The sequence below is a fragment of the Vigna unguiculata genome, chromosome 8, assembly GCF_037176805.1.
Source record: "Vigna unguiculata cultivar grain cowpea cultivar isolate G323 ecotype 2 chromosome 8, ASM3717680v1, whole genome shotgun sequence".
Classification (NCBI taxonomy): Eukaryota; Viridiplantae; Streptophyta; class Magnoliopsida; order Fabales; family Fabaceae; genus Vigna; species Vigna unguiculata.
In genome coordinates, this window is record NC_140799.1 from 22,488,931 (window position 1) to 22,511,494 (window position 22,564).

Here is a 22,564-nt window from a genome sequence, read left to right on the forward strand (position 1 = left end):
AGATTGTACTAAGTCGGCGGGCAGTGGAGGAGGTAGCACTAGAACTCACAAGTGCTACGCTTGTGACCAGCCGGGGCACTTTGCTAACAAGTGTCTTAATAAGAAGACCACTCCTGGAGTGCGACCGCAACAACCTTCGACATAGAGGCCTAGAGCAGCAGGTCGAGTCTTTTCCATGACTACCATAGAAGCCACCGAGTCAGGTGGCCTCATACTCGACTATTGTATGTTGTTGGGTAATCGGGTATTGGTCTTATTTGATCCAGGAGCTTCGCACTCCTTCATATCTCACGACTGCATGAAGAAGTTGGGATTGTCGACTCGTGATATGGGATGCGAGTTAATAGTCTCAACACCAGCATCTGGACAGGTTTCAACCAATTCTGCCTGTGTTGGATGCTCGATTGAAGTAGAGGGCAGAAGGTTCAAGGTGAACCTTGTATGCTTGCCTTTGGAGGGACTAGACGTAATCTTGGGAATGGACTGGTTGTCAAGTAATCACATAATCATTGATTGTGGATGACACAGAGTGGTGTTCCCAGAGTCAGAAGGGATTGAGTTGATCTCAACTCATAGCGTTTTTAAGGAGATTAAAGATGGAGCTACTTTTTTCATGATAGTGGCTCAAGGAGAAAAGAAGAGTACTATCGAGTTGATCAGAAGTATCCCAATAGTGGAAGAATATGCTGACATGTTTCTAGAAGAAATACTTGAATTGCCACCAAGGAGGGACATAGGTTTCTCTATTGATCTAATCCATGGAGTGGGTCTAGTGTCGGCAGCCCCATATAGAATGGCACTTGCTGAACTAGCAGAATTAAAGAAGTAGATAGAGGATTTGCTGGAAAAGAAATTCATCAGACCTAATGCATTGCAGTGGGGAGCTCTTGTGTTACTGGTGAAGAAGAAGGATGGAAGTTCTCGGCTATGTGTGGACTACCGATAGTTGAATAAACTGACGATAAAGAACAAGTACCCACTGCCGAGGATGAATGATTTGCTAGATCAGGTGAGTGGGGCATGTGTGTTCTCCAAAATTAACTTGAGGTCTGGATACCATTAGATCTTAGTTAAGCCGAAAGACGTTCAAAGACAATGTTCAGGTCGAGAATGGACATTACGAGTATGTAGTAATGCCATTTGGAGTGACTAATGCTCTAACAATCTTCATGGACTACATGAACTGGATTTTTCGGCCATATTTGGACAGATTTGTGGTGGTGTTCATAGATGACATTCTCATGTACTCCAAGAATAGGGAGAAGCATGCTGATCATCTGAGAGGTGTATTGACAGTACTCAGAGAACATCATCTCTATGGCAAGTTGTCTAAGTGCGAGTTCTGGTTAGAAGAGATACATTTTCTGAGGCATGTCATCTCTGCACATGGAATTGCGGTGGACCCAAGCAAGATTGATACAGTGTTAAAGTGGGAAAAACCACAGACTGTGACATAGGTACGAAGTTTCTTAGGGTTGGTAGGGTACTACAAGAGGTTTGTAGAGGGATTCTCTAAAATGGTAAGTCCTCTGACCCAACTCACTAGAAAAGACCAACCCTTCTTCTGGACAGAGAAATGTGAAGAGTGCTTTGAGGAGATGAAGAAGAGATTGACTACGACTCTAGTACTAGTTATTCTAGATACCAGTAAAAAGTTTGAGGTGTATTATGAAACATCTTATTAGGGTTTGGGGTGTGTACTGATGCAGGAGAAAAGGCAAGTGGCTTATGCTTCGAGACAACTGAAAGTTCATGAAAAGAACTACCCCATCCACGATTAAGAATTAGCTGCTGTTGTGTTCGCTCTTAAGAATGGAGACATTACTTGTATGACTCTCAGTTCCAGGTTTTCAGTGATCACAAAAGCCTGAAATACATATTTGATCAAAAGGACTTGAACATGAGACAGTAGCGATAGATGGAGTATCTCAAGTATTATGATTTCGAGTTACTCTACCATCCAGGTAAAACAAATGTAATGGTGGACGCCTTGAGTCAAAAGAGGATGTACATGTCGGCAATGATGGTAAAAGAGCTGGAGTTGATTGAGAAGCTCAAGGATATGAATCTGGGTATACAATTGGGAGAAGATTCCATCAGGTGCAGTGTACTAACGCTGACCAACGACATCTTGGGAATGATCTGAGATGAGTAGAAGAATGACGTTGAGTTACACAATTTGTGAGTTGGCTGGGTATCGAGAAGGGGAAAGATTACAATATGGGATCAGATGGCATCCTGCGATATCCAGATAGAGTATGTGTACTTGGGAATTGGAGATTGAGGAAGCAAATTCTAGAAGAGGGTCACAAAAGCCATCTTAGCATACATCCAGGTATGACTAAGATGTATAAGGATATGAAACAGTCCTTCTGGTGGAACGGAATGAAAACCGATGTCGCTGACTTTGTGGCATCATGCTTGGTGTGTTAAAAGGCAAAGATTGAACACTAGAGACCGGATGATATATTACAGTCGCTAGACATCTTGTAGTGGAAATGGGATAGCATCGCCATGGACTTCGTGACTCATCTGCCGAGATCTACTAAAGGGCATGATTCAATCTAGGTGATCGTGGACAGGTTGACTAAGTGTGCACATTTTCTAGCGATTAATCAGCTGTCAATGGACAAGTTGGCTGAATTGTACATTCGAGAAGTTGTCAGATTGCATGGGGTGCCAGCTAGCATCGTATCTGACAGAGACCCGAGATTCACTTCTCACTTTTGGCAGTCGTTACATACAGCTTTGGGAACCCAGTTGCGAATGAGTTTCGCATATCATCCCTAGACAGATGGTCAATCTGAGAGGACGATCCAATCATTGGAGGATCTACTACGAGCTTTTGTGTTGGACCATATGGGAAGTTGGAGTGAAATGCTTCCATTGTTGTGGATGCATAAACGACGGAGAGAGGGCTAGCTTGGGGACTTGAGCTATGGATTTTGTCATGTTTTCATTGTTTTGTCAGAAATTGGAATTTGTAATGACATTATTTCTCTTTTTTAAATAAATTATGGTTCCTTGAACGATGTTTTAAATATTTCCCGCGTTTGGGAATAATAAAATCATGATGTTTGAATTTTAATTCTTATTTAATTATTTTTATTAAGTAATTTCCAGTAAGGATGTTACACCCTAGACACTTCTATTTAGGGGACCTCTAACACTTGTACAAGGGTTGAACATTTTAGAGAAATTAAACACCTTTGCGTATCAATCATTGTGAGAGTCTTTCTCCTTAGGGAGTGAAGTTCTTTTAAGCCTTATCTTGAATCTTGATTCAAGTGGTGACACACATCCACTCATCTTTAAGGTTGCCATGGCTTCTTCTAGCCTAGCCTTGTAGTGGCGTGCTTCTCACATTTTTATCATTCCTTTCCTTTCCATTTTATGCTTTCTTCTTCCTTTGTGTGTACGACTTGGGTTTTATTCTTTTTATGTGTTGTCCACTCTTATTTGTTTTGAATCAATCCATTCTACTTTTCTCTAGAACCTTGGAAAGGAACCTTCACATATAGATAGCTTGCTATCTTAATGTCCAATGGGGATTCCCTTGGTTTTCTTAATCAATCATCACCATATTCATTAATCTTCTAAGAGGAACAAAATAATCCTACATCAGTAGAAGTCCATAAATTACAAAGTACAAATACTTCTCATCTCTTTACTTCTACTACTTATAAAAAAAGAACTTACTCACACTTAGATGGAGTCAGGCTTGAAGTAAACTTGTGTTTTGATCCAGAACAATATGAAAGTGAAGAGATTGAGAAGTCAGTTGTGAGAAGAAAGGGAAAACAAGGAAAAGGGTTGATTTCTCTTTTTTCTATGTTGGTATGTTATCATCACTCTTATTGTTGCCATATAAATGAATATAGTCACGTGAGTGTCAAGTTCCACTCTTTCCTTAAAGAATTAAAGAGTTCATATTTTCTATTGAACTTTTGATGTTGTCCATTATTCTGCTTTTAAAATATACTAACGTTGGTATTTAAAATATCAAAATTTGTGTTCATTATATTTTGAAAGTACAATAAAATAATAATATAAAAAAATTTTAAAATAACTTTTTTGTCTTAATTTTCGTCAAGTTTAGTCACATCAATCCTAATTTTGCATTTTTGTTTAAATAGATCAAAATTTTCATCAATTTTTTCAATTAGGTCTTTTTTATTTTATACCGTTTAAATCATTAACGATAATGAATTGTGACTGCCACGTGTCACTTTATGATTTTTTTTTATTTATTCTTGAAAAAATGTCCACGTGTTAACCCAACAGCGTGCCACGTGTCAGAGTCAATGTTTTATATTCAATTTAGTCCTTATATTTGTTATTTTTGTTCAATTTAGTCCCAATTTTATTTAAAATTTAACAATTTTGTCATTCTTGAAATTGAGACCAAATTTAATTTTTATATAAGTTATAATGATGTTTTTGTTAAAATTCACATTTTTATTAAATATTTTTGTTTAAGGTTACGATTAGTTTAAAATTAGAACGAAAATCTTAAGGATGAAAACTAACACCATTGATATAATTTTAAAATTAGTCTTTTATTCTTCAAATTTTTTGTTCTAATTTTAAACTAATTATAACCATAAACAAAAATGTTTAATAAAAATGTGAATTTTAACGTAAAAAGTAAATTTAGTCTCAATTTGAAGAGGGATAAAATTGCTTTTAATTTAAAAAAGTGACTAAATTGGATAAAAATAACGAAAATAGAGACCAAATTGAATATAAAACATTAACTTTGACACATGACACACTGTTGGATTGAAGAAAATTGACGAAAAATAAAACTTATTTGAATAAAAGAAATAAAATTATGATTGATTTAACAAAACTTGACACAAGAAAAAAAAATTTTAACCTAAAAATAGTCAGCAGAAAATTCAAATCAGAATTTAACAACGTGGACAGAAAGAAATATACATAATATGATATATTTTAAAAATATCAAATTAAGACTTTAAATAATAATAGGACGAGATCCAACATAAACATATAGTGGGAAGGAATGAGTCTAATACAAATTTACTTTACATAAATTATAAACCAGTGAAAATGTGCTACAAATGTATGCATATTCACTTTTCTTTATAATAATAAAAAATAATAAAATTATTATTATTATAATTATAAAATTAATTTTGAATATTTTTTAGTTTTATTGTAAATATTTTTTTATTTATTTTATAGGTAATTTAATAATTAAAAAAAGATTAAATTTAAAAAAATTGATCAAATTGAAAAAATGATTAAAGTTAAAAAAAGATAAAATTAAAAAATACTTATTTAAGAAGAGTTAGATTTATATGTAAAAAGTAGACCCAAACTCTTATTCTCTTGGGCCAGCTTGGGCAACTCTTAAGTATAGATTTATTTTTTGGGCTTTGTATTATGAATTTAGTAGTGTAAGATTTCTTTTAGGCCTTATATAGTGGGTTAAGTAACATAGGATTTTGGGCCTTATAGAAGCCCATGAGTTGGAGCGCATCTTTCCATTGACTTTACAAAGTCGATATGCATATATGTGTTAGCTTGGAAGGTAAGGAAGAGACTTGTCTCTTTTGGGAGAGAGTGGTCATGTGTCATGCTCTCATTGGAGAGTTCTCCTTAATGGCTACATGACACTATAAGAATGGAGAAGATTTTCCCACCTTCTTAAGCAGCCACATGATACTCTAGGAATGAAGAGGATTTCCCATCAGTGACCACATGTCCTCCTTCTATTGGAGAGAATTTTTACCTTGATTTCCAAACTAACCTAGTTTAGAGTTTTTAGGGTTTTGCATCTCCAAATTTGGAGACACCTTAGGCTATAAATAGAGGTGTCTCCTCCCTTATAAATAAGTAAAGTTATATTGTGTATTCTTACTAAAGTCAAGGCTAGAGCATTCCATATAGTCTTCTCTGACCATCCTTCCTTGAGTAATGATCTAACCTTACTTCAAAGCACACCATTCTACTCACCAAACCACCAAAACCATGAGTTACTATCCCTCCATTCCTTGCTTCCGCACTCCTACTCTTCACCATGGGTCCATCTTCTAGCTTTTGGAGCATTCTAACTTGAGGAGGGAGCCATCATTTATATAATTTTGTTATTTATACATAAGAATGCTACTTAAAAATTTTTTGATGTGAACGAGACATGGAGAAAACATTTAAATATTAGTGTGACATTAATTGTAGATCTACAAAGTAAATTAAACAATGACAATAGTTGTCTTAGAATGGGAATGTCTTTTGGTGTATAGTATTCAAAACATATATATTGCATGATTATTTAATGAATTACTTATTGGGAATTTTGTCTGCACCCTATGTTTCCTTCCTGTACCCTATATGTGATGAAATAACTATTTTATCTTTATTGAAAAATTTTGAAACATGTTTCTGGACTACATAATTTATTTATTTTTTCAAATTTTACAATACAAAATACATTTAAAATATTATACATTTTAAAATATATTTTCGAATCCAAAAATATGTTTTTAATTGCACCATTCATAATATATTTAAATTTAAATAAATGATACATTTTAGATCGTGTAATTCGAAATCTATTTCAAATTTAGAAATACATTTTGAATTACACGTCTTGAAATATATTATTTATTTGAGATTAGTTTTCTTCTTCCTTTTCCTATTTGATTCATGTATTATTGACGTTAATTTTTTCAATTGAGAAAATAAAGTAAATAGTTGAATGTTGCAATTATGCGGGCATGAATAGTGTTGTAAGAAGTACAAAACATACTCAGTGAAGTGGGTGATTGTAATTTGTGATGAATTTGCAGAAGTTGTCATTTGCCTTTTAGTAGGAGGATTTGCCCTCAAAATCTCAACAGCAAGGTAGTCAGCTTAGAAATGGGGTTGCTTTTTGACTTGGCATTGGAATTACTGTGGATGGTGTGGTTTTGGTTGGTGGATGGCTCTTTGTGACTGCCATTGCTGCTGCTGTCTGGTGCACGAGAATATTATTGAAGAATGACACCTCGCGCCGTTGAAGGAAGAGACTTTTGTTTAATGCAGAATCCAAATTTCCGTTACTAATTTTACAATCCAAAATGAAAATTTACATTATAATTTACATTCTCATTGTCTTTGTATTACAAATTATAAAGTCCAAAATGTAATTTATATTTTAGATTGTCTTTAAAATTTATATTAAAGATTGTATAATTTAAAATATAAATTTACATTACAAATTACGTCATCCAAAATATCAACAGAAAATAATTGAAATTTTAAAAATTATAGGATTCAAGAAGAAAACATATCATACACTACATAGATTCTAAAACTCTAAAAAAATTGTTCAATGTCAAAATTGCTAAAATGAATATTAATCTTAAGTTATATTATTTTTAGTAGAAAGTGATTTTTTTATTACCACGTTATTTTCGCTAATGAAAAACATTTATTTTCAACAATGTTCTTTGACTTTAAAAGTGTATATTAAAAATCCTCTTATATCGAAAATTAAGACAAGTCATTCAAACATTCACTTATGGAGAGTACTTTTATAGAATTAAAGAGTATAAACAATAGTTACATATTTAATGAAATTTAAAAGAATAATCTTTTAATAATCATTAGTACATACTTGAATAATCATTAGTACAATATCAATAGTAAATACATGAAAATAAATAAATGATTTCACGTAATTTCGACGAATAAAAAACAACTAAATAATTTTAAAATAGTCCTATACAAAAACGTTAGCATATTGAATCAGTAAAAACACCAGTACAAATACTGGCTCAACCAATATGAATGAAATAAAACTGTAGCTTTGTAGTTCCAAGAGACCAAAACACTACAGTAGATCTAATTTGTAAAATCTTGTATTGATTTCTCCAATTTATCTTACAAAGACAAATTCTTTCTTTTTTCCTTTTTCATTTCCACACCCCTCAACAAGAACCAATAGCAAAAGTCCTCCGAAAACGTATGTATGGTAACAAAAAAATACATTTATTTGTAATAAGATCAAATTTTTTAATTAATTAATGAATATATGAATATTTTTATTTGATCCATATAAATCATGTTTCCAACCACTTCATATATGCAATTAAGAGTGCACAACTTTAAACCTCGAATTACATACCTCTGCTCTTCCCTTTCTTTTCGTATCGGCCAATCCTCTTGGGTTCCACATGAGCTTCTACGGCTGTCACTTCAGATGTTCGTCATTCCTTCAAAACAGAGAAAAGGGGAAGAAACTAGAGAATTACCAAAGAGGAAAAGAACAAAGAACCAAAGCAATTGGAACTCCGGAATTACGTAATCTTTGCTAGATGTTTAATTTTACTGCAATTAGAAACTACAGCTGACCAATCAAATAATTTTAGACAAAGTTTTCACCACCACCTATATACAAAAAAGAACATAGGAAAACGAAAAAAACCACGAACATCTATCTCCAAGCAGCACCTGGTCCTTCACCTGTTACAGTACTAGATTTAGTCACCTGTCTCAAAATATTGTTCTTTAACTCCTAATGAGAGTAAACAGCATATACGACAAGGGTAATCAATAGAGCAAATAAATGAAAAACACTGCTACTCTATACTAATGGAAACAGCATATTTGCCAGTCAGTCTCCTAAGCTTCCGAGATAGGAAAGCCACTGAAGCTTCATCCATGGCAGTCAAGTTCTCAGCAACTTCTGAACATAATCTCCTACATCCGATCAATTGGTTCAGTGCGATCTTGCACAGCAAGCCCTTCTGAGACATCAGCAAGTGATTTGAGATTGCATTTTATTAAGGCCTCCACGAAGTAGCAGGTCTCATCTTTCGTGTTGCCCTCAGGTATATCCACCACAAAAGATTCAATTACCAGTGTACCTGGCCTTCCATCAATGATTTCTGGGTGTAGAGACATGATAGAGGAGTAGTTCTGAAAAACACCAGATACAACTTAGGATAAAAGTTTATTCTTTGTCGGTTGAGAAGGATAAGATAGTTTAACCATTTAGCCCAATTTCTCAGTAAGGCCAACTATTCAAAATTTATGACTCATGCTGGACGCAATGCTATTTGCATCTCTCATACAGAAACATCAGTTATTACAGACAGCAAAGTTCCACATCATTTGCTCATCCTGACTTGTTTTTTTTTTTTAACTCTAGCTCATCAAGGAGGAATTTAACTGGTTGACAATGAAGATTCTACTCACACTGTACATGCTACCATAAATTATACATGCAGGATAATAGAAACCAGAACCAGCATAAGGAATTTCCTGAGAATTTCATTACCTCCAAACTGAAATAACAATTCCAAATTTCACAAATATCTATTTTCTGTTATCTAAATGATTAGACAGAACTTGAAACATTTAAATTAAATCAGGCTGCGCAATCCTCCATCTGTCTAAGAAATAATAATCCCTTATACCCTATACCTACAGCAAAAAACAGCTAACCTTTCATTGATATTTTGATTTGGAAAGAAAAACTACTATAAAAAAAGAGAGTCCAGTATAAAAGACAACATGCATAAAAAATAATTGAGTGAAGTTATCTTCACAAAGAGAGACAAATAATTGAGTGAAGAATTCATACCCTAAGTCTATGATCACCACCAATAATCCTGATGCTGAGAATATGCTCATTGTCATCGAGGAGTTCCAATCTTTCTGTACTAGTAGTGGCTGGAAGCCCTGATTTAACATCGACTTCTCTCAGACTCCCAATCTCAAGGTTTCCCCTTACAACACACCTACTCACAAATGGCTTGTACTTCTGTGGTTGATCAAACCTCCTCACCAAGGACCATACCTAGAGAAAGAAAATCAATGCACAATCAATAAACAATTTCAAGCAGACATGGTAGGTGCTGGCAGAGCATAAACATTAGCAATCTCAAAGAAAAAGTGTTTCCACATTATACAAGACTGAAAAAATACTGTCAGGAAGCACATGATACTCTAGATTCCAAAACGGAAGCAGTGAGGACCAGAAAATGGAACAAAATTACATTCACTTTGAATTTATTAATCTTCACTTAGAAAAATAAATATTGAACTATACTATTGTAATACACTTCTGCAGAAACAAAACTGTGTTATATTATGCATTATATATAAACATAAATGTATCCTGATTGAACCTACCAAACCAACAGTAGCGTTTATATTTATTTGTAAATCTGACAAATTTGTTATTGTCAAAACCATGCTGCTCATTGTGTATATTTTAGGAAGTTTGTATTTTATTCTTATTATATTTTTAATCTTTATTAGAGATGTATCTTGGTATTAAAACTAAGATATGTATTTAAAAACAATCCCATAATTAAAGAGGTTTGTTTCCTTAGAATTAGTTCTCTGAATTTCCTAAAATAAACAGCAGGGTCATATATTTATAGGTCCAATGACCTCATATAGAAGAAATATATTATTCTGTTTTAAATTCTGAGATGGTATCAGAGCTCCTCATCTTTGGAAGTTTCTGACTCTGTCCATCAATCCTAAAACGCAGCCTTCATTGCTGTGCCTCTTTGATACCTGCACTTAAACTTCCTGGACCTACAAAAGCTGCACCTGAATGTGCACCTCAACCTACACCCAAGCCTGCAGCTAATGAGGGTGGAAAATTTGAGAAAAATCTGATTTATTTAAGGAGAGAAAAGGCCATTCCAAAATCTGTCCATATCCAAGAACCCAACCTACAACCATTACATGAGGTAACAATTTCTAATCCTATAATTTTTTATAATTCAAATGAGTTTTCAGAAGCACAGGTGGACCAAAACCTAGACCTTCCCATTGCCTTAGTAGAAAGTGGACCAAAACATGCAGCCAACAAACCCAACAACCACTTTACCCTCTATCAAATTTCTTGTCCTTTGAAAAATTCTCCCCTTCACAATCTTTCTCACAAACCTAAACTCTATAACCACACCTTCCTTTGTATCTGAAGCATTATTTGACAAGAAAGGAAAACAAGCCATGGATGTGGAAAGGAAGGCATTAAACAAGAACAAGACCAAGGAACTTGCCACCTTACAAACAGAAAAAACAAAAAAAAAAAAACAGCAAGGTATAAGTGTGTATATACGGTGAATATCATACTGCTGGGACTATTGAACATTATAAGGCAATGTTAGTGGCAAAAAGACTCACTCAAACCTATGGAGTGAATTACTTGGAGACATTTGCCCAGTTGCTAAGATGAACACAGTCAGAGTAATATTGTCATTAGCAGCAAATCATGATTGAGATATGCAACAGTTCAAAGTGAAGAATGAATTCCTACATGAAGATCTTGATGAAGAAATATACATGGAGTTGCCCTAGGCTATGAAGGACAAGTTGCTACTGGAACTGTTTGCAAGTTAAGAAAGACTTTGCATGGGCTTAAACAATCCCCTAGAACATGGTTTGGTAGATTCACCAAGGTTATGACAAGTATTGATTAGAAACAAAGTCTAGGGGATCACACTCTATTCATCAAACATTCAATTTCAGGGGGAGTAACAATATTGTTGGTGCATATTGATGATATTACAGTAATTGGTGATGGCAAAAGGGAGTAGAAAATGTCAAGTCAATGCCTTGCCACAAAATATGAGATTAAGACACTAGGAAGACTTCAATATTTTTTGGGAATTGAAGTGGCTTATTCCAAAAGAGAAATCTTCATATCTCAACAAATGTAGTTGATTTAATTAAAGAAACAAGGAAGACAACCTGCATACTAGCTATTACTCCAATTGATCCAAACATGAATTTGGGAATTACAGAGGAGGGTATTGCAATGGACAAAGAAATGTATCAAAGACTTGTTGGTAGACTTATTTACTAATCTCATGCTAGGCCAAACATTGCTTTTATTGTGAGTCTAGTAATCCAATTTATGCACCAACCAAAGGAGGCTCATTTAGAAGTTGCTCTTAGAATTGTTCAATATTTAAAAAGGACTCCAGGGAGAAGAATTTTATTTAAATGAAACAAGAGTGTAAGTCTTGAAGCATATATGAATGCAGACTATGCAGAGTCAGTTGTGGATAAGAGATCAACTATTGGATATTTAGTGTGCCATGAACATTACTCTCACACCTATTCTTCGAAGATGTCTACTGGTTTTTCTTGACATTTTGGTTTAGAGTAAATTATAGGATGAACTCCTACATTATATGAGATAGATTTTGGCCTGTTCACTAGATCAATCCTTCTTTGCTAAAACAAAAATTGAAATAGTACCAAACAGAAAATCTTTCTGAAATGATGAATAAGCCCACACTATAAAAGGAAAAAATATAGCAATAGCAAATAATACATTGAATCATAATATGTGATATGAGGGAAGAAACCAGAGTTATCCTACTCTAATACGAACAAAAAAGTGGATATCAACACCCTCAACAATAAGGGTGGCAGCAAATTCACGTAGTTCTCAATCCACTTTCAAGAAGGTTAGTAATGAAGTGAAGGCAATCAGTGAGGGGCGCAACAGAGGAAATTTCGAATGGTTAATGCACTAAGAACTGCAAGAGATAATTAAAAGAGAAAATAATGTTTGCAGGTGGCGCTATGTTATTCATTTCAGACAAACCAGAAAAGTCTAAAATTCCTACCAGAACAGTTTACCAAGCAAAGACCAATTTAGATGAGCTACAAAATTGATTCGCTATGATTATACAATTTGTTATAAACCAAGGAAAGACAACTTAGCGACTGATGCTTTTTCTCAATGTTCTTCTCTTCCAACATTATATCTGTTGTAAAAATGGAAGGATAGCATGGTTGAGAGAAAGAAGTTCAAAAGGATCCTAAAGATTTGTCCCGTCCAGCAATCCATCCAAACTAATAAGGTCAAGAAAGGTCGTAGATTAGTACTCCTGAGAAATTTCGTGTGAATCCCTACTTCAAAGAATTTCATAACTCATATTGGGGGCACTCTAGGTCTTTCAAAACTTATAAATGAATAGCTAGATTTGTTTATCAGATGGGTATGAGGACCAATATTAAAGAGTATGTAGCTTCTTGTGATATATGCCAGAAAAATAAGTCCAATACACAATCTCAAGCGGGTCTATTACAACCTCTCCCTATTCCAAATAAAAGTTGTGTTGACACATCAATTGACTTTATAGGTGGCCTTCCACAACTCAAGGAAAATATTACATTCTAGTGGTAGTGGATCAACTAACTAAATTGTTCATTTCTTTGCATTGACACCCTTTCTCAACCAAGACTATAGTGGGACTGTTTGTTAAGAAAGTGGTTCATTTGCATGGATTTCCATCCACCATTGTTTCACATCAAGACCAACTGAGTAGCTTTTAGAAAGTACTCTTTAGGCTAACAAGAACTCAGCTTCGCATGAATACGGCCTCTCATCCACAGGCTGATGGACAAGTAAAAAGAGCAAAATCGGTCTGAATTAATGAACTGTAACTGCTACCTGCAAGGACGAAGAATGAGGTCTGGAATAAACATCTCACTAGAATCACAATGCCTTCATTTCATAAACTGACCTCGGATATGCATATATTTCGTAATCTGACCTCGGATATGCATATATTTGGGTATTTTTACGGGAAGAAGAACTATTTCCCCCCAAAGAACCTTTCTCAGGGTAAAAGCAATTCTTTTTCTCCAAAACAAATTAAACCAAACATGCACTAGATCACCTCCTACCTATTTTCCTGACACAAACATTCGTTTTCCGAAACCTAAAAAACAGGACCAGATCAAACGGTATTGAGAGATAGATCAACCACAAAAACAACACAGAATAAGTTCCAACGACCTTAAAGAAAACAGCTAAGCATTGAAGCATAACTGTTACCCCCAGCAACCCGCATCCAAACTACCATTTATCCCTCAAAATAAACAAAACAATAAACAATTCCTCGTAAATCAAACTCAAAACGGCAACACCGTTGAAAAAGTTTAGAAAAAAAGCTGACACATAGATGCTCTAATATTCCAATAAGGGTTACGAATATTCCACAGGATCACATTGATGTATACATAAAAAGGAAAAAATCTTCGCAACATACATCCAACGCCCTACTGAGTCAGAATAACACACAAATATTCCATAAATAATTAGAAATATTAAAAAACATTAAAAAAAAGACCTGAGGAACCGGTGCTCTTATATGTTTAACAAGCGCAGAGCCACACTGATTCTCACCAGGCTCGTGCCTGTGGTGTCGTCTAATGTGCTCCATCTCCACGTTGCTCAATCCTCCATTCCCAATCTCATTCATTTTGTTCCCTCTCTCTCTCTTCAACACAAAAGCCAAATCTCAAAACACTCAGTTTCTAATTTCCAACCGCGACAATTGCCAACGTCACCATAGGACTGCGATGCCGAGCCGATAGGCGGCGAAGAATTCCGATCGCCGTCCAACAAGGCTCACCGGTTAGAAAAACGGGTGGGTTACCGGGTAAAACGAAGAAGGTGATGGGCCTGAGCCACAGAAACACCACCGCGGATCATGGAAGGGAAAACTTCTTCTACCGAACCTCTTTATTGTTGTCCCAAATAACCAAAATACTTAAATATCAATTGCTAAATGATAAATAATTTAAAGCGTAAAAGAGTAAAAATAGTTAAATAGTAAATATCGCCGTCGAACTTTGAAAAAAATATACCATTTTCAGTCATTATTTGATTAAACTTAGAATCTATATCTATATCTATATATTTACATATTTAATATTTTTTAATACGAAGAAACCCCTTTTTATATATGCGTATTTAAAATTTTATTATATAAAAATAATAAAAATTTTAAAATATAAATAATTTTACAAAAATGATATTTAAAATCTTAAATAATATAATTTAGGCTTAAATATCTTTCTCGTCATCATTTTAGTAGTGTTTGTTGCGGGTGGTCCTAATTTTTACCAAATATTTGAAATGGTCCTCATTTTGGCAATTTGTGTTTAATTTAGTCATTTTCTGTGATGTCGTTTAAATCAGTAACGAAATATTGTATAAGTGGCACTGTTTGTATTATGGTTTAATTGTGGTGTATTACGTGTACAGTATAACTGAAATAATTGCGAAGTTAGGGATAAGTAGGTGAGCTAGGGTTTTGAAAATGAATTGGTGGGCAAAAGAAATTTTTACACTATTCCTTCCTCCATTCCCAAACCGTGTTGGTGCCTTCCTGCAATCTTCTTCTTGCAATCCCATTATCTAGGTATATCACGGTCCCAATCTTCTTCCTTTACCTCACAGTCCCAATAGTGTTGTAGCACTTCCTGCAATGTTGGTGGTTCGACGAGAAATGGATTAACCTCAATTTGTAACTGTAGAGAGATGACAACTTTGAGGGTGACAAGAACTCCAAATAATATTGGTAGATGACATCTCTCTACAATTAATAGCGCCTTTACCTCACAGTCCCAATTACAAGGCGCTATTAATTGTACAATCTTTTTATTTTTTGTTAATAAAAAATGTGTGTGTTAATTTTTGGTTTGTTGATTGACAGAATGGTGGTTCCAATACTATATGTTGTAACTTCTTCGAATGGCGGTGTGAAGAAGATGTTGACGAAAGGGATGTCATCATCATGACATAAAGGAGGCAAATTAATGATTTGGAGAATTCATTGAAGGTTGCCAAGAAGAGATTGCAATTAGTAATAAGGTTCAATTGTGTTTTTATTGTATTTTACATAGTGTTGTTTTATGTAATATTTTAAATTTCATCTGTTTTGTACTATTCTCAAATGAAGAAATGAATTAGTATTGCTATGTTGATATTAGTCCCAACCTGTTCAAAATCATAGATGTATATAGGCATTGAAAAATTGAAATTGAACTAAGTTCAGTACATTAATGTTTGGTAATGCCTGCCAAAAGTTAAATTGAACTAAGTTTGGCAAAATTGAAATTGAACTAAGTTTGGTAAAAGTGAAATTTAGTACATTAAGTCATCCTCATAAAGATTCAATACATCAACGTTTGGCAAAAGTAAAATTGAATGAAGTTTGGCAAAATTTAAAATACATATAATGGCTTACTAAGGTTATCTAATTCTACATTAGAAATGCCAAAAAATAAATAGGACGTAGACATTCATGGGCATGGCCTCCTAAACTGCAACTTCATCATGGTGTTTGATGGTTGTGACTGCTGACATGGTTGGTCTAGTGCTGATAGTGTTGGTGCTTGACTTTTGTTTACTGACTGTGGCGTCTGAGTGGATTGACTCTCCACTTCATTATGTGTTGGTTGAGTTGTTAGGGGTCCTTCTGTTTGTTGTGTGGGTGGTGAATCAACAGGATCAGCAGGGTCAACAGGCTCAACATGTGGTGTAGTTTCCTCAGCCTATACTTCTGCTACAGTTTGCTCATCCACAGGTTTTTCTGGGCAATTGTTCTTGCTATGGCCAATCTGACAGCATATGCTACATTTCTTTTTGTGACCACCTTTGCTCATTTGTGTGTTATCCTTCCTCAACTCCCACTTTTCCAACCTTCCTTTTTTCTTGGATCTTTTTGGTAAAATCTTCTTATATGGTGGGTGGACGTCAAGGTAGGGACTTCTTTCCATAGGACCTCACTATTAACTGGAAAGATGATGGATTGATACATTTCTTCGTAGGTGGACCTCCTAAACTAGATTGGTATGAAGTCCTCAACATTCACATTGATGAAATTCATTGCTACAATAGCATGGCAGCAAGGGATAGCAGTCAAAAGCCATTTCCTACAGCTGCAGTGTTGAGCGTCCACATTGACTGTGTACTTATCTCCAGCCATGGATATGTGCCTCACTTCAAATAGTTTGTCTCCTGACTAGCTGCAAAAATGTGTTAATCAGTACACATATAAATACAAAAATAAGTGGAATGTGTAAAAAATACAAAACCTAACCTTGGGATCCAATATTTGGTTAACTCTTTTTCCTTATCAAGTTTGTCAAGGATCTTGGGGCAGATGGTTCCTTCAAAAGTGGTAATCTTCTTTCTCTTGGTGGCCCACCTTTCCATTAAATAAACTTTGATTTCCTCCAGCATTGTGATAATGAGCTTGCCTCTTGCCTCCACTATGACACTATTAAATGCTTCACTCATATTGTTGACTATTGTATCATATATGGCTCGACCACTAAATCTAGATTTAGACTAGAACCTACATCAATCATAGCGTCAGTATTGAGAGGTATATCAACCAGGTATTTGCACAAAAGTTTGATAAGAAAGAGATACCTTGGAGGTATAACAATGAGGTATCTGTAAGCATCAATATTGTTAACATCACTCTTTCCCAAGTTGTTGGGTGTGTGCTTTTAGCAGCCTTCCACATAAGTATCTTTAATTTCTGGTCAGAGAATCCTTTTCTCAAATTTTCATATAGATGCCTCATGCAAAACCTGTGCTCAATAGTGGGTAATAGGTTATGGATGGCGGACACTAATCCTTGTGCAATGATGAGATTATTAATATTTAAAAAGTAAAGATAAATTAAGTAGTTCAAGATGATTCAAAAAGTGCACATACCTTTTGTTGGTCAGAAATAAATGTCATTGTCCTACACACTTCAACACCTCCAAGATCATCAATAAGCAATTCCAAAAACCATGTCCAAGTTTCTTTGTTTTCAACTTCGACAACAACATAGGCTAAAGGTAGTAACTGATCATTAGCATCCCTACCCATAGCACTCAACAACTCACCCCCGTATTTTCCTTTTAAAAAGCAACTGTCCAAACCTATGATAGGTCTACAAGACACAAAGGAATCTTTGCATGCTTTTGAGCAGGAGTAAAACCTTTGAAAAATTGCTTCATCATTATCATTTTCCACTTTGATTTTAATAGTAGATCCAGGATTACATCTTAGTAATTGATGTGCATAGTCGTAGATTCTTCTATACTGCTCTTTAAATGATCCATCTACTATATCTATAGCCAGTTGATGAGTGCGTATTTTTGCTCTCATTTAGTGTTTAATTTTAGATATTTAATTGAATTTGTGTGCTTAAAGAGTGATTTAATTGACAGTTTTGATAATTAGGCTGTTTGAGCTTATGTGATAAAAATGTCTTAAAAGTGATTTTTAGCAACATAAATTATTTCTTGGATATTTTAACATTTGTTAATACAGTTGAAGTTAAGATTAAGCTCATTTAAGGTGGAAAAATAAATTAATTGAAGTTACAAACCACCTTTAAATAAGTCTAAAATCAGCAAGTTCTGAAAAAATCACTTTTACACCCCATACATTACTTATACACTCCCTTTTTTCAAATGGACCTCTAAAAACCTGTTCTGCATCCTTAGTTTTTACTAAATTGCACCCCTCCTACCACTTAAACTCCACTCAACTAGATCATGTCATGTGGCAATCCTCCACTAATTGAGTTGACCAATCAGAACAAGCCACGTGGCATTAATCATTGCACATGCATGTGAACCAATCTGGGCGTGCCACGTCATCCTCTTCAACCCTAGCTTCTTCTCCTAGAAACCCTAGCAGCCACCATTGAAGCCTCCATCACGCCCGCCGCTGGCAGCACCTACACCAGGTACGACCACCAAAACAACACCTCCACGCATCTGCATTTCGAACCTCCCTCCACGTTCACGACACAACACGTCGTCGGAGCAGCCATTGCAACAATGACCATGAAAAACGCATATGTAGTTTTGCACAGTTCATGTAACCACCGTCCCTGCAAGTCACACCGCTGCACTTGAAAACGCAAACCACCACGCCGTTAGAGCCTTCTATCTTCTCGTCGGCCACCTGCATCATCATGGTAGTCCACCACTGTTAGCTTTGCACCTCACTAGAAACAGAGCAGTGTCGCTAGAATTGAAACGCTCATCACCATCACGCGAGCGCAACGAACAAATTTGCAAATCACAGCAGCCAACCTCGCATCATCTTCTTCCACGAACCACCTGCATCACCACGCAACTGTAGCAAAACACGAACCAAATTCACACACATCGTTCGTCACAGTATCCATGGCAGCACCTGCACCTGCATCAAATAATGTCGTAGCAACCAGTTTAGATTGCCTCTCATCTAGATCCACCAAAGAAGCGTTAACGTTTAGGATGCAGTGCAAGACCCGTGAAAATTAATTAATTAATTAATAAATATGGGTAGAAAGAGCCTTTATGCGTGATCATGTTGTGTGATAATAAGATTATAGAATTATAATAGTTATCACTGAATGTGAATTGGCATAGTGGTTGTGCTTTGGCCATATGAGTGGAAGGTCACGGGCTCAAACCTTGATAGATAAAAATTAACCTTTATTTTTGCCAAAGTTAGTTTCGAGTGAATGTGAAGAGGTAGAGAGAACCCTAGCAGAAGGGGCAGTCCTTAAATGAGAATTAAACACACCATAACACCTAATTTACGTTTGAGAATATGATGTGAATTGATGTTGCTGTGAAAGCTTGTATTTTTGGGTGTCCAGAATGAGGGTTTTGGTATTGTTGTTGTTGTCTTTGGCCAAACCTTTAGTTTTGGTGAGGCAAACCTGTTGAAAACATGTTACTGTGATGGAGTGATGAAATAAAGTGCTTGGTAATGATTGAATTGCGTTTTGGGTATGGTTTTGGGTCTTTTTGTGATTGAACAGTGGCGAAACTCTGCAAGTTTCGCCCAAGCGACTCCTTCTCGCCTAGGCGAGAGTTGTAGGAATTGATTCGGGGTTTAGCCTCGAGCAATTCGCTCAAGCGATCAAGGCTGAGGTTGAGCGAAACGCAGTCTCGCTCAGGCGAGAATGTCTCGCCTAAGCGAGTCACGATGAAACTTGTACCATTATTTGAGCGCGATTTCTCGATCAGGCGAGAAGTTTTGAGTTCTGAGCAATGGACTCTCTCACCTAAGCGAGAGTGGCTTGCCTAAGCGAGTTCACGAAGTGAATTGATGCATGTTTACGTCGAATCCTCGTCCAGGCAAGGATTGTGCGTTATTTTGAGTGAAGGTATGGCTCGCCCAGGCGATAAGAGCTCGCCTAAGCGAGATAACGTAGAGAAACCACTGTTTCACACTCGCGCAGGCGAGGTGAGGTAGCTTAAGCGAGGCTGATGGACTAGCCTGAGCGAAGAGCTCTAGCTTAAGCGAGTGTACTGCGAGTTTAGTGGTTTTGTGCAACATAAGACTGTTTGATTGTGAGATTTTAAAATATAGGAATTATATGCTTGTGTTTGTGGTGTTTGGACTTGAAGGACTAAGTCTGGGATGTGCTTGATGGTTGGACGCATGATGGGCATGGAACTGTGTAGTTCCCGTCGGCTGCTAAGTAGCGAGGAGTCCTTAGTATGGTGATTACATGCATCAGGCGCACGATGGGCAAGGAACTGTTAGGTTCCCGTCGGCTGCTATTGGGCGAGGAGTCCATAGGGCAGGATTATGAGCAGGATATGCTAATAGGGTTGGACCACGAATGGGTTAGTTTCGTGGGAGCATAGTAAAGTCCCAAGACCTAGTTCATGTATATGACTCATGTAGGACTATGAGATCACGAATGGGTAATTTGAAAACAATGAAATACTTAGTCATGTTATTTTGGGGTGGGTGGCATATTTATTTCATGTATATATTTATATATTGTGCATAGCTCACCCTATCTATGTGTGTGGCGATGATCGGGTAATTTATTATTCGGGAGCAAATGATGTTTCAAGTGAGCCAGGAGACGCTTAGTGGCGGAGAGTGGGCTCAACATACGAGGGGATTTTAGAACTGTTTTTATTTAATTTTCCATGTAATTTGATTACAGTTTGTACAATTTGAGAATATTTGGATTTTTTTTAAATTTTTTAGAGTTTTGAAAATTCCCTGTATTTTGGGAAACAAATTATATAATGAATGAGGTATTTATTTTTCTGCCTTGTTTATTTATTTATTTACGTAATTGTTCTTTATTTTAAATAATATCCTGTCAGGATGTTACTTTTGGTATCAGAGCAAAAGTTTTAAAAATATTTTTAAATATTTTGGGGCTAGTGGGGAGTGAGCTTGTCGATGTGGTTGTTTGTTGCGTGTTTGTGTTGAATATTGAAAAAGGTGTGAGTGGTTTTGTTTGACTAAGTGACTGATTTTTAACAGTTGAATGTGGCGTATCCAGGCTATGGCTGCTAACAGGAGGAGAAGGAGTAGTGGTGCTGATAACATCAGGGAGGCTATTCACCGGATGGTGGATACGATGCAGCCACCCGTAGCAGTGCAGCCTAGAATGGCGATTGCACCAATCAGGGTGCCGACCGTGGAGGAGTTCTTGTGCCACAAGCCAGCGAAGTTCACTGGCAAAGCCTCTCCTGATGAAGCGAATGCATGGCTCCGCAAATGCGAGAAGATCTTTAAGGTGATGAACTGCGAAGATGAGCTGTAGCTACTGTTTGCCACATATTTGCTGAATGAGGATGCAGAGTATTGGTGGGCGGGAATGCAACAACAGATGCAGACCCGGGAAGAACAGGTGGAGTGGACTAGCTTCAAGACGCGATTCCTGGAGAAATACTTTTCTAACACGGCCAGGCAAGACATGGAAGCAGAGTTTCTCGCATTGCAGCAGGGAGAGATGACAGTACAAGAGTACGTAAATAAGTTTGAGCACCTGGCAAGATACTACTCATATAATATTACAGAAGAGTGGAGGTGCTTGAAGTTTGAGCGAGGACTCAAACATGAACTAAAGAAGGTGGTGACACCTTTGAGGGAGAGAAGATTCCCAGTCTTTGTGGAACAGGCCAAGAGTGCCGAACATCTAGAGAAAGGCCCTAGTCCAGTTGTCCGACATCAGAGGAATGTCGCAGAGGTGAGACAAATGAAGAAGCCTTACAACCGACCACATGCATCTCAGGGTACCACTTGCTACCAGTGTGGCGGACCCCATCTGAAGAGAAATTGTCCTCAGTTAACAGGTGGGGTAGGAGGGTTAGGAGACCGTCACAAGTGTTTCATATGCGACAAACTAGGACATTTTGCCAATAATTGTCCAAAAAAGAAGAATTTGGGTGTGAAAAAGCCAGCAACATCGCCAGCAGAACGAGCTAGAGCGACTGTGAGGGTCTTTGCCATGACATCTACTGAGGCTACTCAGTCAAGTAACCTTATACTTGAGCCTTGCTTATTGTTGGGTAGTTCAGTGTTAGTGTTGTTCAATTCTAGAGAAAAACAGTCATTCATTTCTATTGCATGTGTGGGGAGATTGAGCTTGGAGAAACGTGACTTGGGGTGTGAGTTGCTTGTTTCTACTCCCTCCTCGGGTCAGGTGGCTACCAGTTCAGTCTGCGTCGGGTGTTCAATTGAAGTGGCAGGTCACAGATTCAAGGTGAACTTGGTGTGCTTGCCTTTGGAGGGACTGGACGTGATACTGGGATGGACTGACTGTCTAACAACCACATCATGATTGACTGTGGACGACGCAGTTTGGTATTCCCAGAAAATGTAGGGTTGGAGTTGATCTCGACTCAACAGGTGTTGAAAGAACTTCAAGGAGGGGCCATGGGTTATATGGTGGTGGCCAAGCGAGAGAAGAAAAGTGTTGCAGAGATGATTCAATCCATACTTGTAGCTAGCGAGTATGCG

The 22,564-nt window shown here is 36.5% G+C and overlaps 3 protein-coding genes across 4 annotated transcripts; 2 read left to right on the forward strand and 1 right to left on the reverse strand.

The window, feature by feature from the left end:
• The first annotated feature begins 1,918 nt into the window (after window positions 1-1,918).
• On the forward strand, window positions 1,919-2,790 carry LOC146884247 (uncharacterized). The gene is made up of 3 exons (XM_085665914.1): window positions 1,919-2,107; window positions 2,206-2,335; window positions 2,609-2,790. Exons 1-3 carry the CDS (start codon window positions 1,919-1,921, stop codon window positions 2,788-2,790), a joined length of 501 nt encoding a protein of 166 aa, XP_085522040.1.
• Window positions 2,791-7,688: 4,898 nt separating this feature from the next.
• LOC114195197 (abscisic acid receptor PYL8-like) lies at window positions 7,689-14,531 on the reverse strand. 2 transcript variants are annotated; one of them, XR_003606454.2, is made up of 4 exons: window positions 14,124-14,531; window positions 9,596-9,811; window positions 8,442-8,928; window positions 7,689-8,222 (listed from the first exon to the last, which is right to left on the reverse strand). XR_003606454.2 is itself a non-coding variant. In XM_028085588.2 (3 exons), the coding sequence occupies exons 1-3, from the start codon at window positions 14,253-14,255 to the stop codon at window positions 8,710-8,712; spliced, it is 567 nt and encodes a 188-aa protein (XP_027941389.1). In that variant the 5' UTR covers window positions 14,256-14,531; the 3' UTR covers window positions 8,307-8,709. The 2 variants fall into 2 exon arrangements, 1 of the variants encoding a protein (XP_027941389.1); XM_028085588.2 differs by lacking the exon at window positions 7,689-8,222 and having other exon boundaries at window positions 8,307-8,928.
• A 6,888-nt stretch (window positions 14,532-21,419) lies between these two features.
• On the forward strand, window positions 21,420-22,385 carry LOC114194968 (uncharacterized). The gene has a single exon (XM_028085370.1). It carries the CDS (start codon window positions 21,420-21,422, stop codon window positions 22,383-22,385), a length of 966 nt encoding a protein of 321 aa, XP_027941171.1.
• The last annotated feature ends 179 nt before the right edge of the window (window positions 22,386-22,564 follow it).

What these genes read in the sequence shown, in the direction of transcription:
- LOC146884247 (XM_085665914.1), top strand. Translation starts at nt 1,919, where the DNA reads ATGGAGTATCTCAAGTATTATGATTTCGAGTTACTCTACCATCCAGGT. An exon ending in AAGATTCCATCAGGTGCAGT is followed by an intron (nt 2,108 to 2,205) that starts GTACTAACGCTG and finishes GGTATCGAGAAG; the next exon opens with GGGAAAGATTACAATATGGG. An exon ending in CCATCTTAGCATACATCCAG is followed by an intron (nt 2,336 to 2,608) that starts GTATGACTAAGA and finishes CACATTTTCTAG; the next exon opens with CGATTAATCAGCTGTCAATG.
- LOC114195197 (XM_028085588.2), bottom strand. Translation starts at nt 14,255, where the DNA reads ATGAATGAGATTGGGAATGGAGGATTGAGCAACGTGGAGATGGAGCAC. An exon ending in TAAGAGCACCGGTTCCTCAG is followed by an intron (nt 9,812 to 14,123) that starts GTCTTTTTTTTA and finishes TTCTTTCTCTAG; the next exon opens with GTATGGTCCTTGGTGAGGAG. An exon ending in GTGGTGATCATAGACTTAGG is followed by an intron (nt 8,929 to 9,595) that starts GTATGAATTCTT and finishes GGTGTTTTTCAG; the next exon opens with AACTACTCCTCTATCATGTC.
- LOC114194968 (XM_028085370.1), top strand. Translation starts at nt 21,420, where the DNA reads ATGCAACAACAGATGCAGACCCGGGAAGAACAGGTGGAGTGGACTAGC.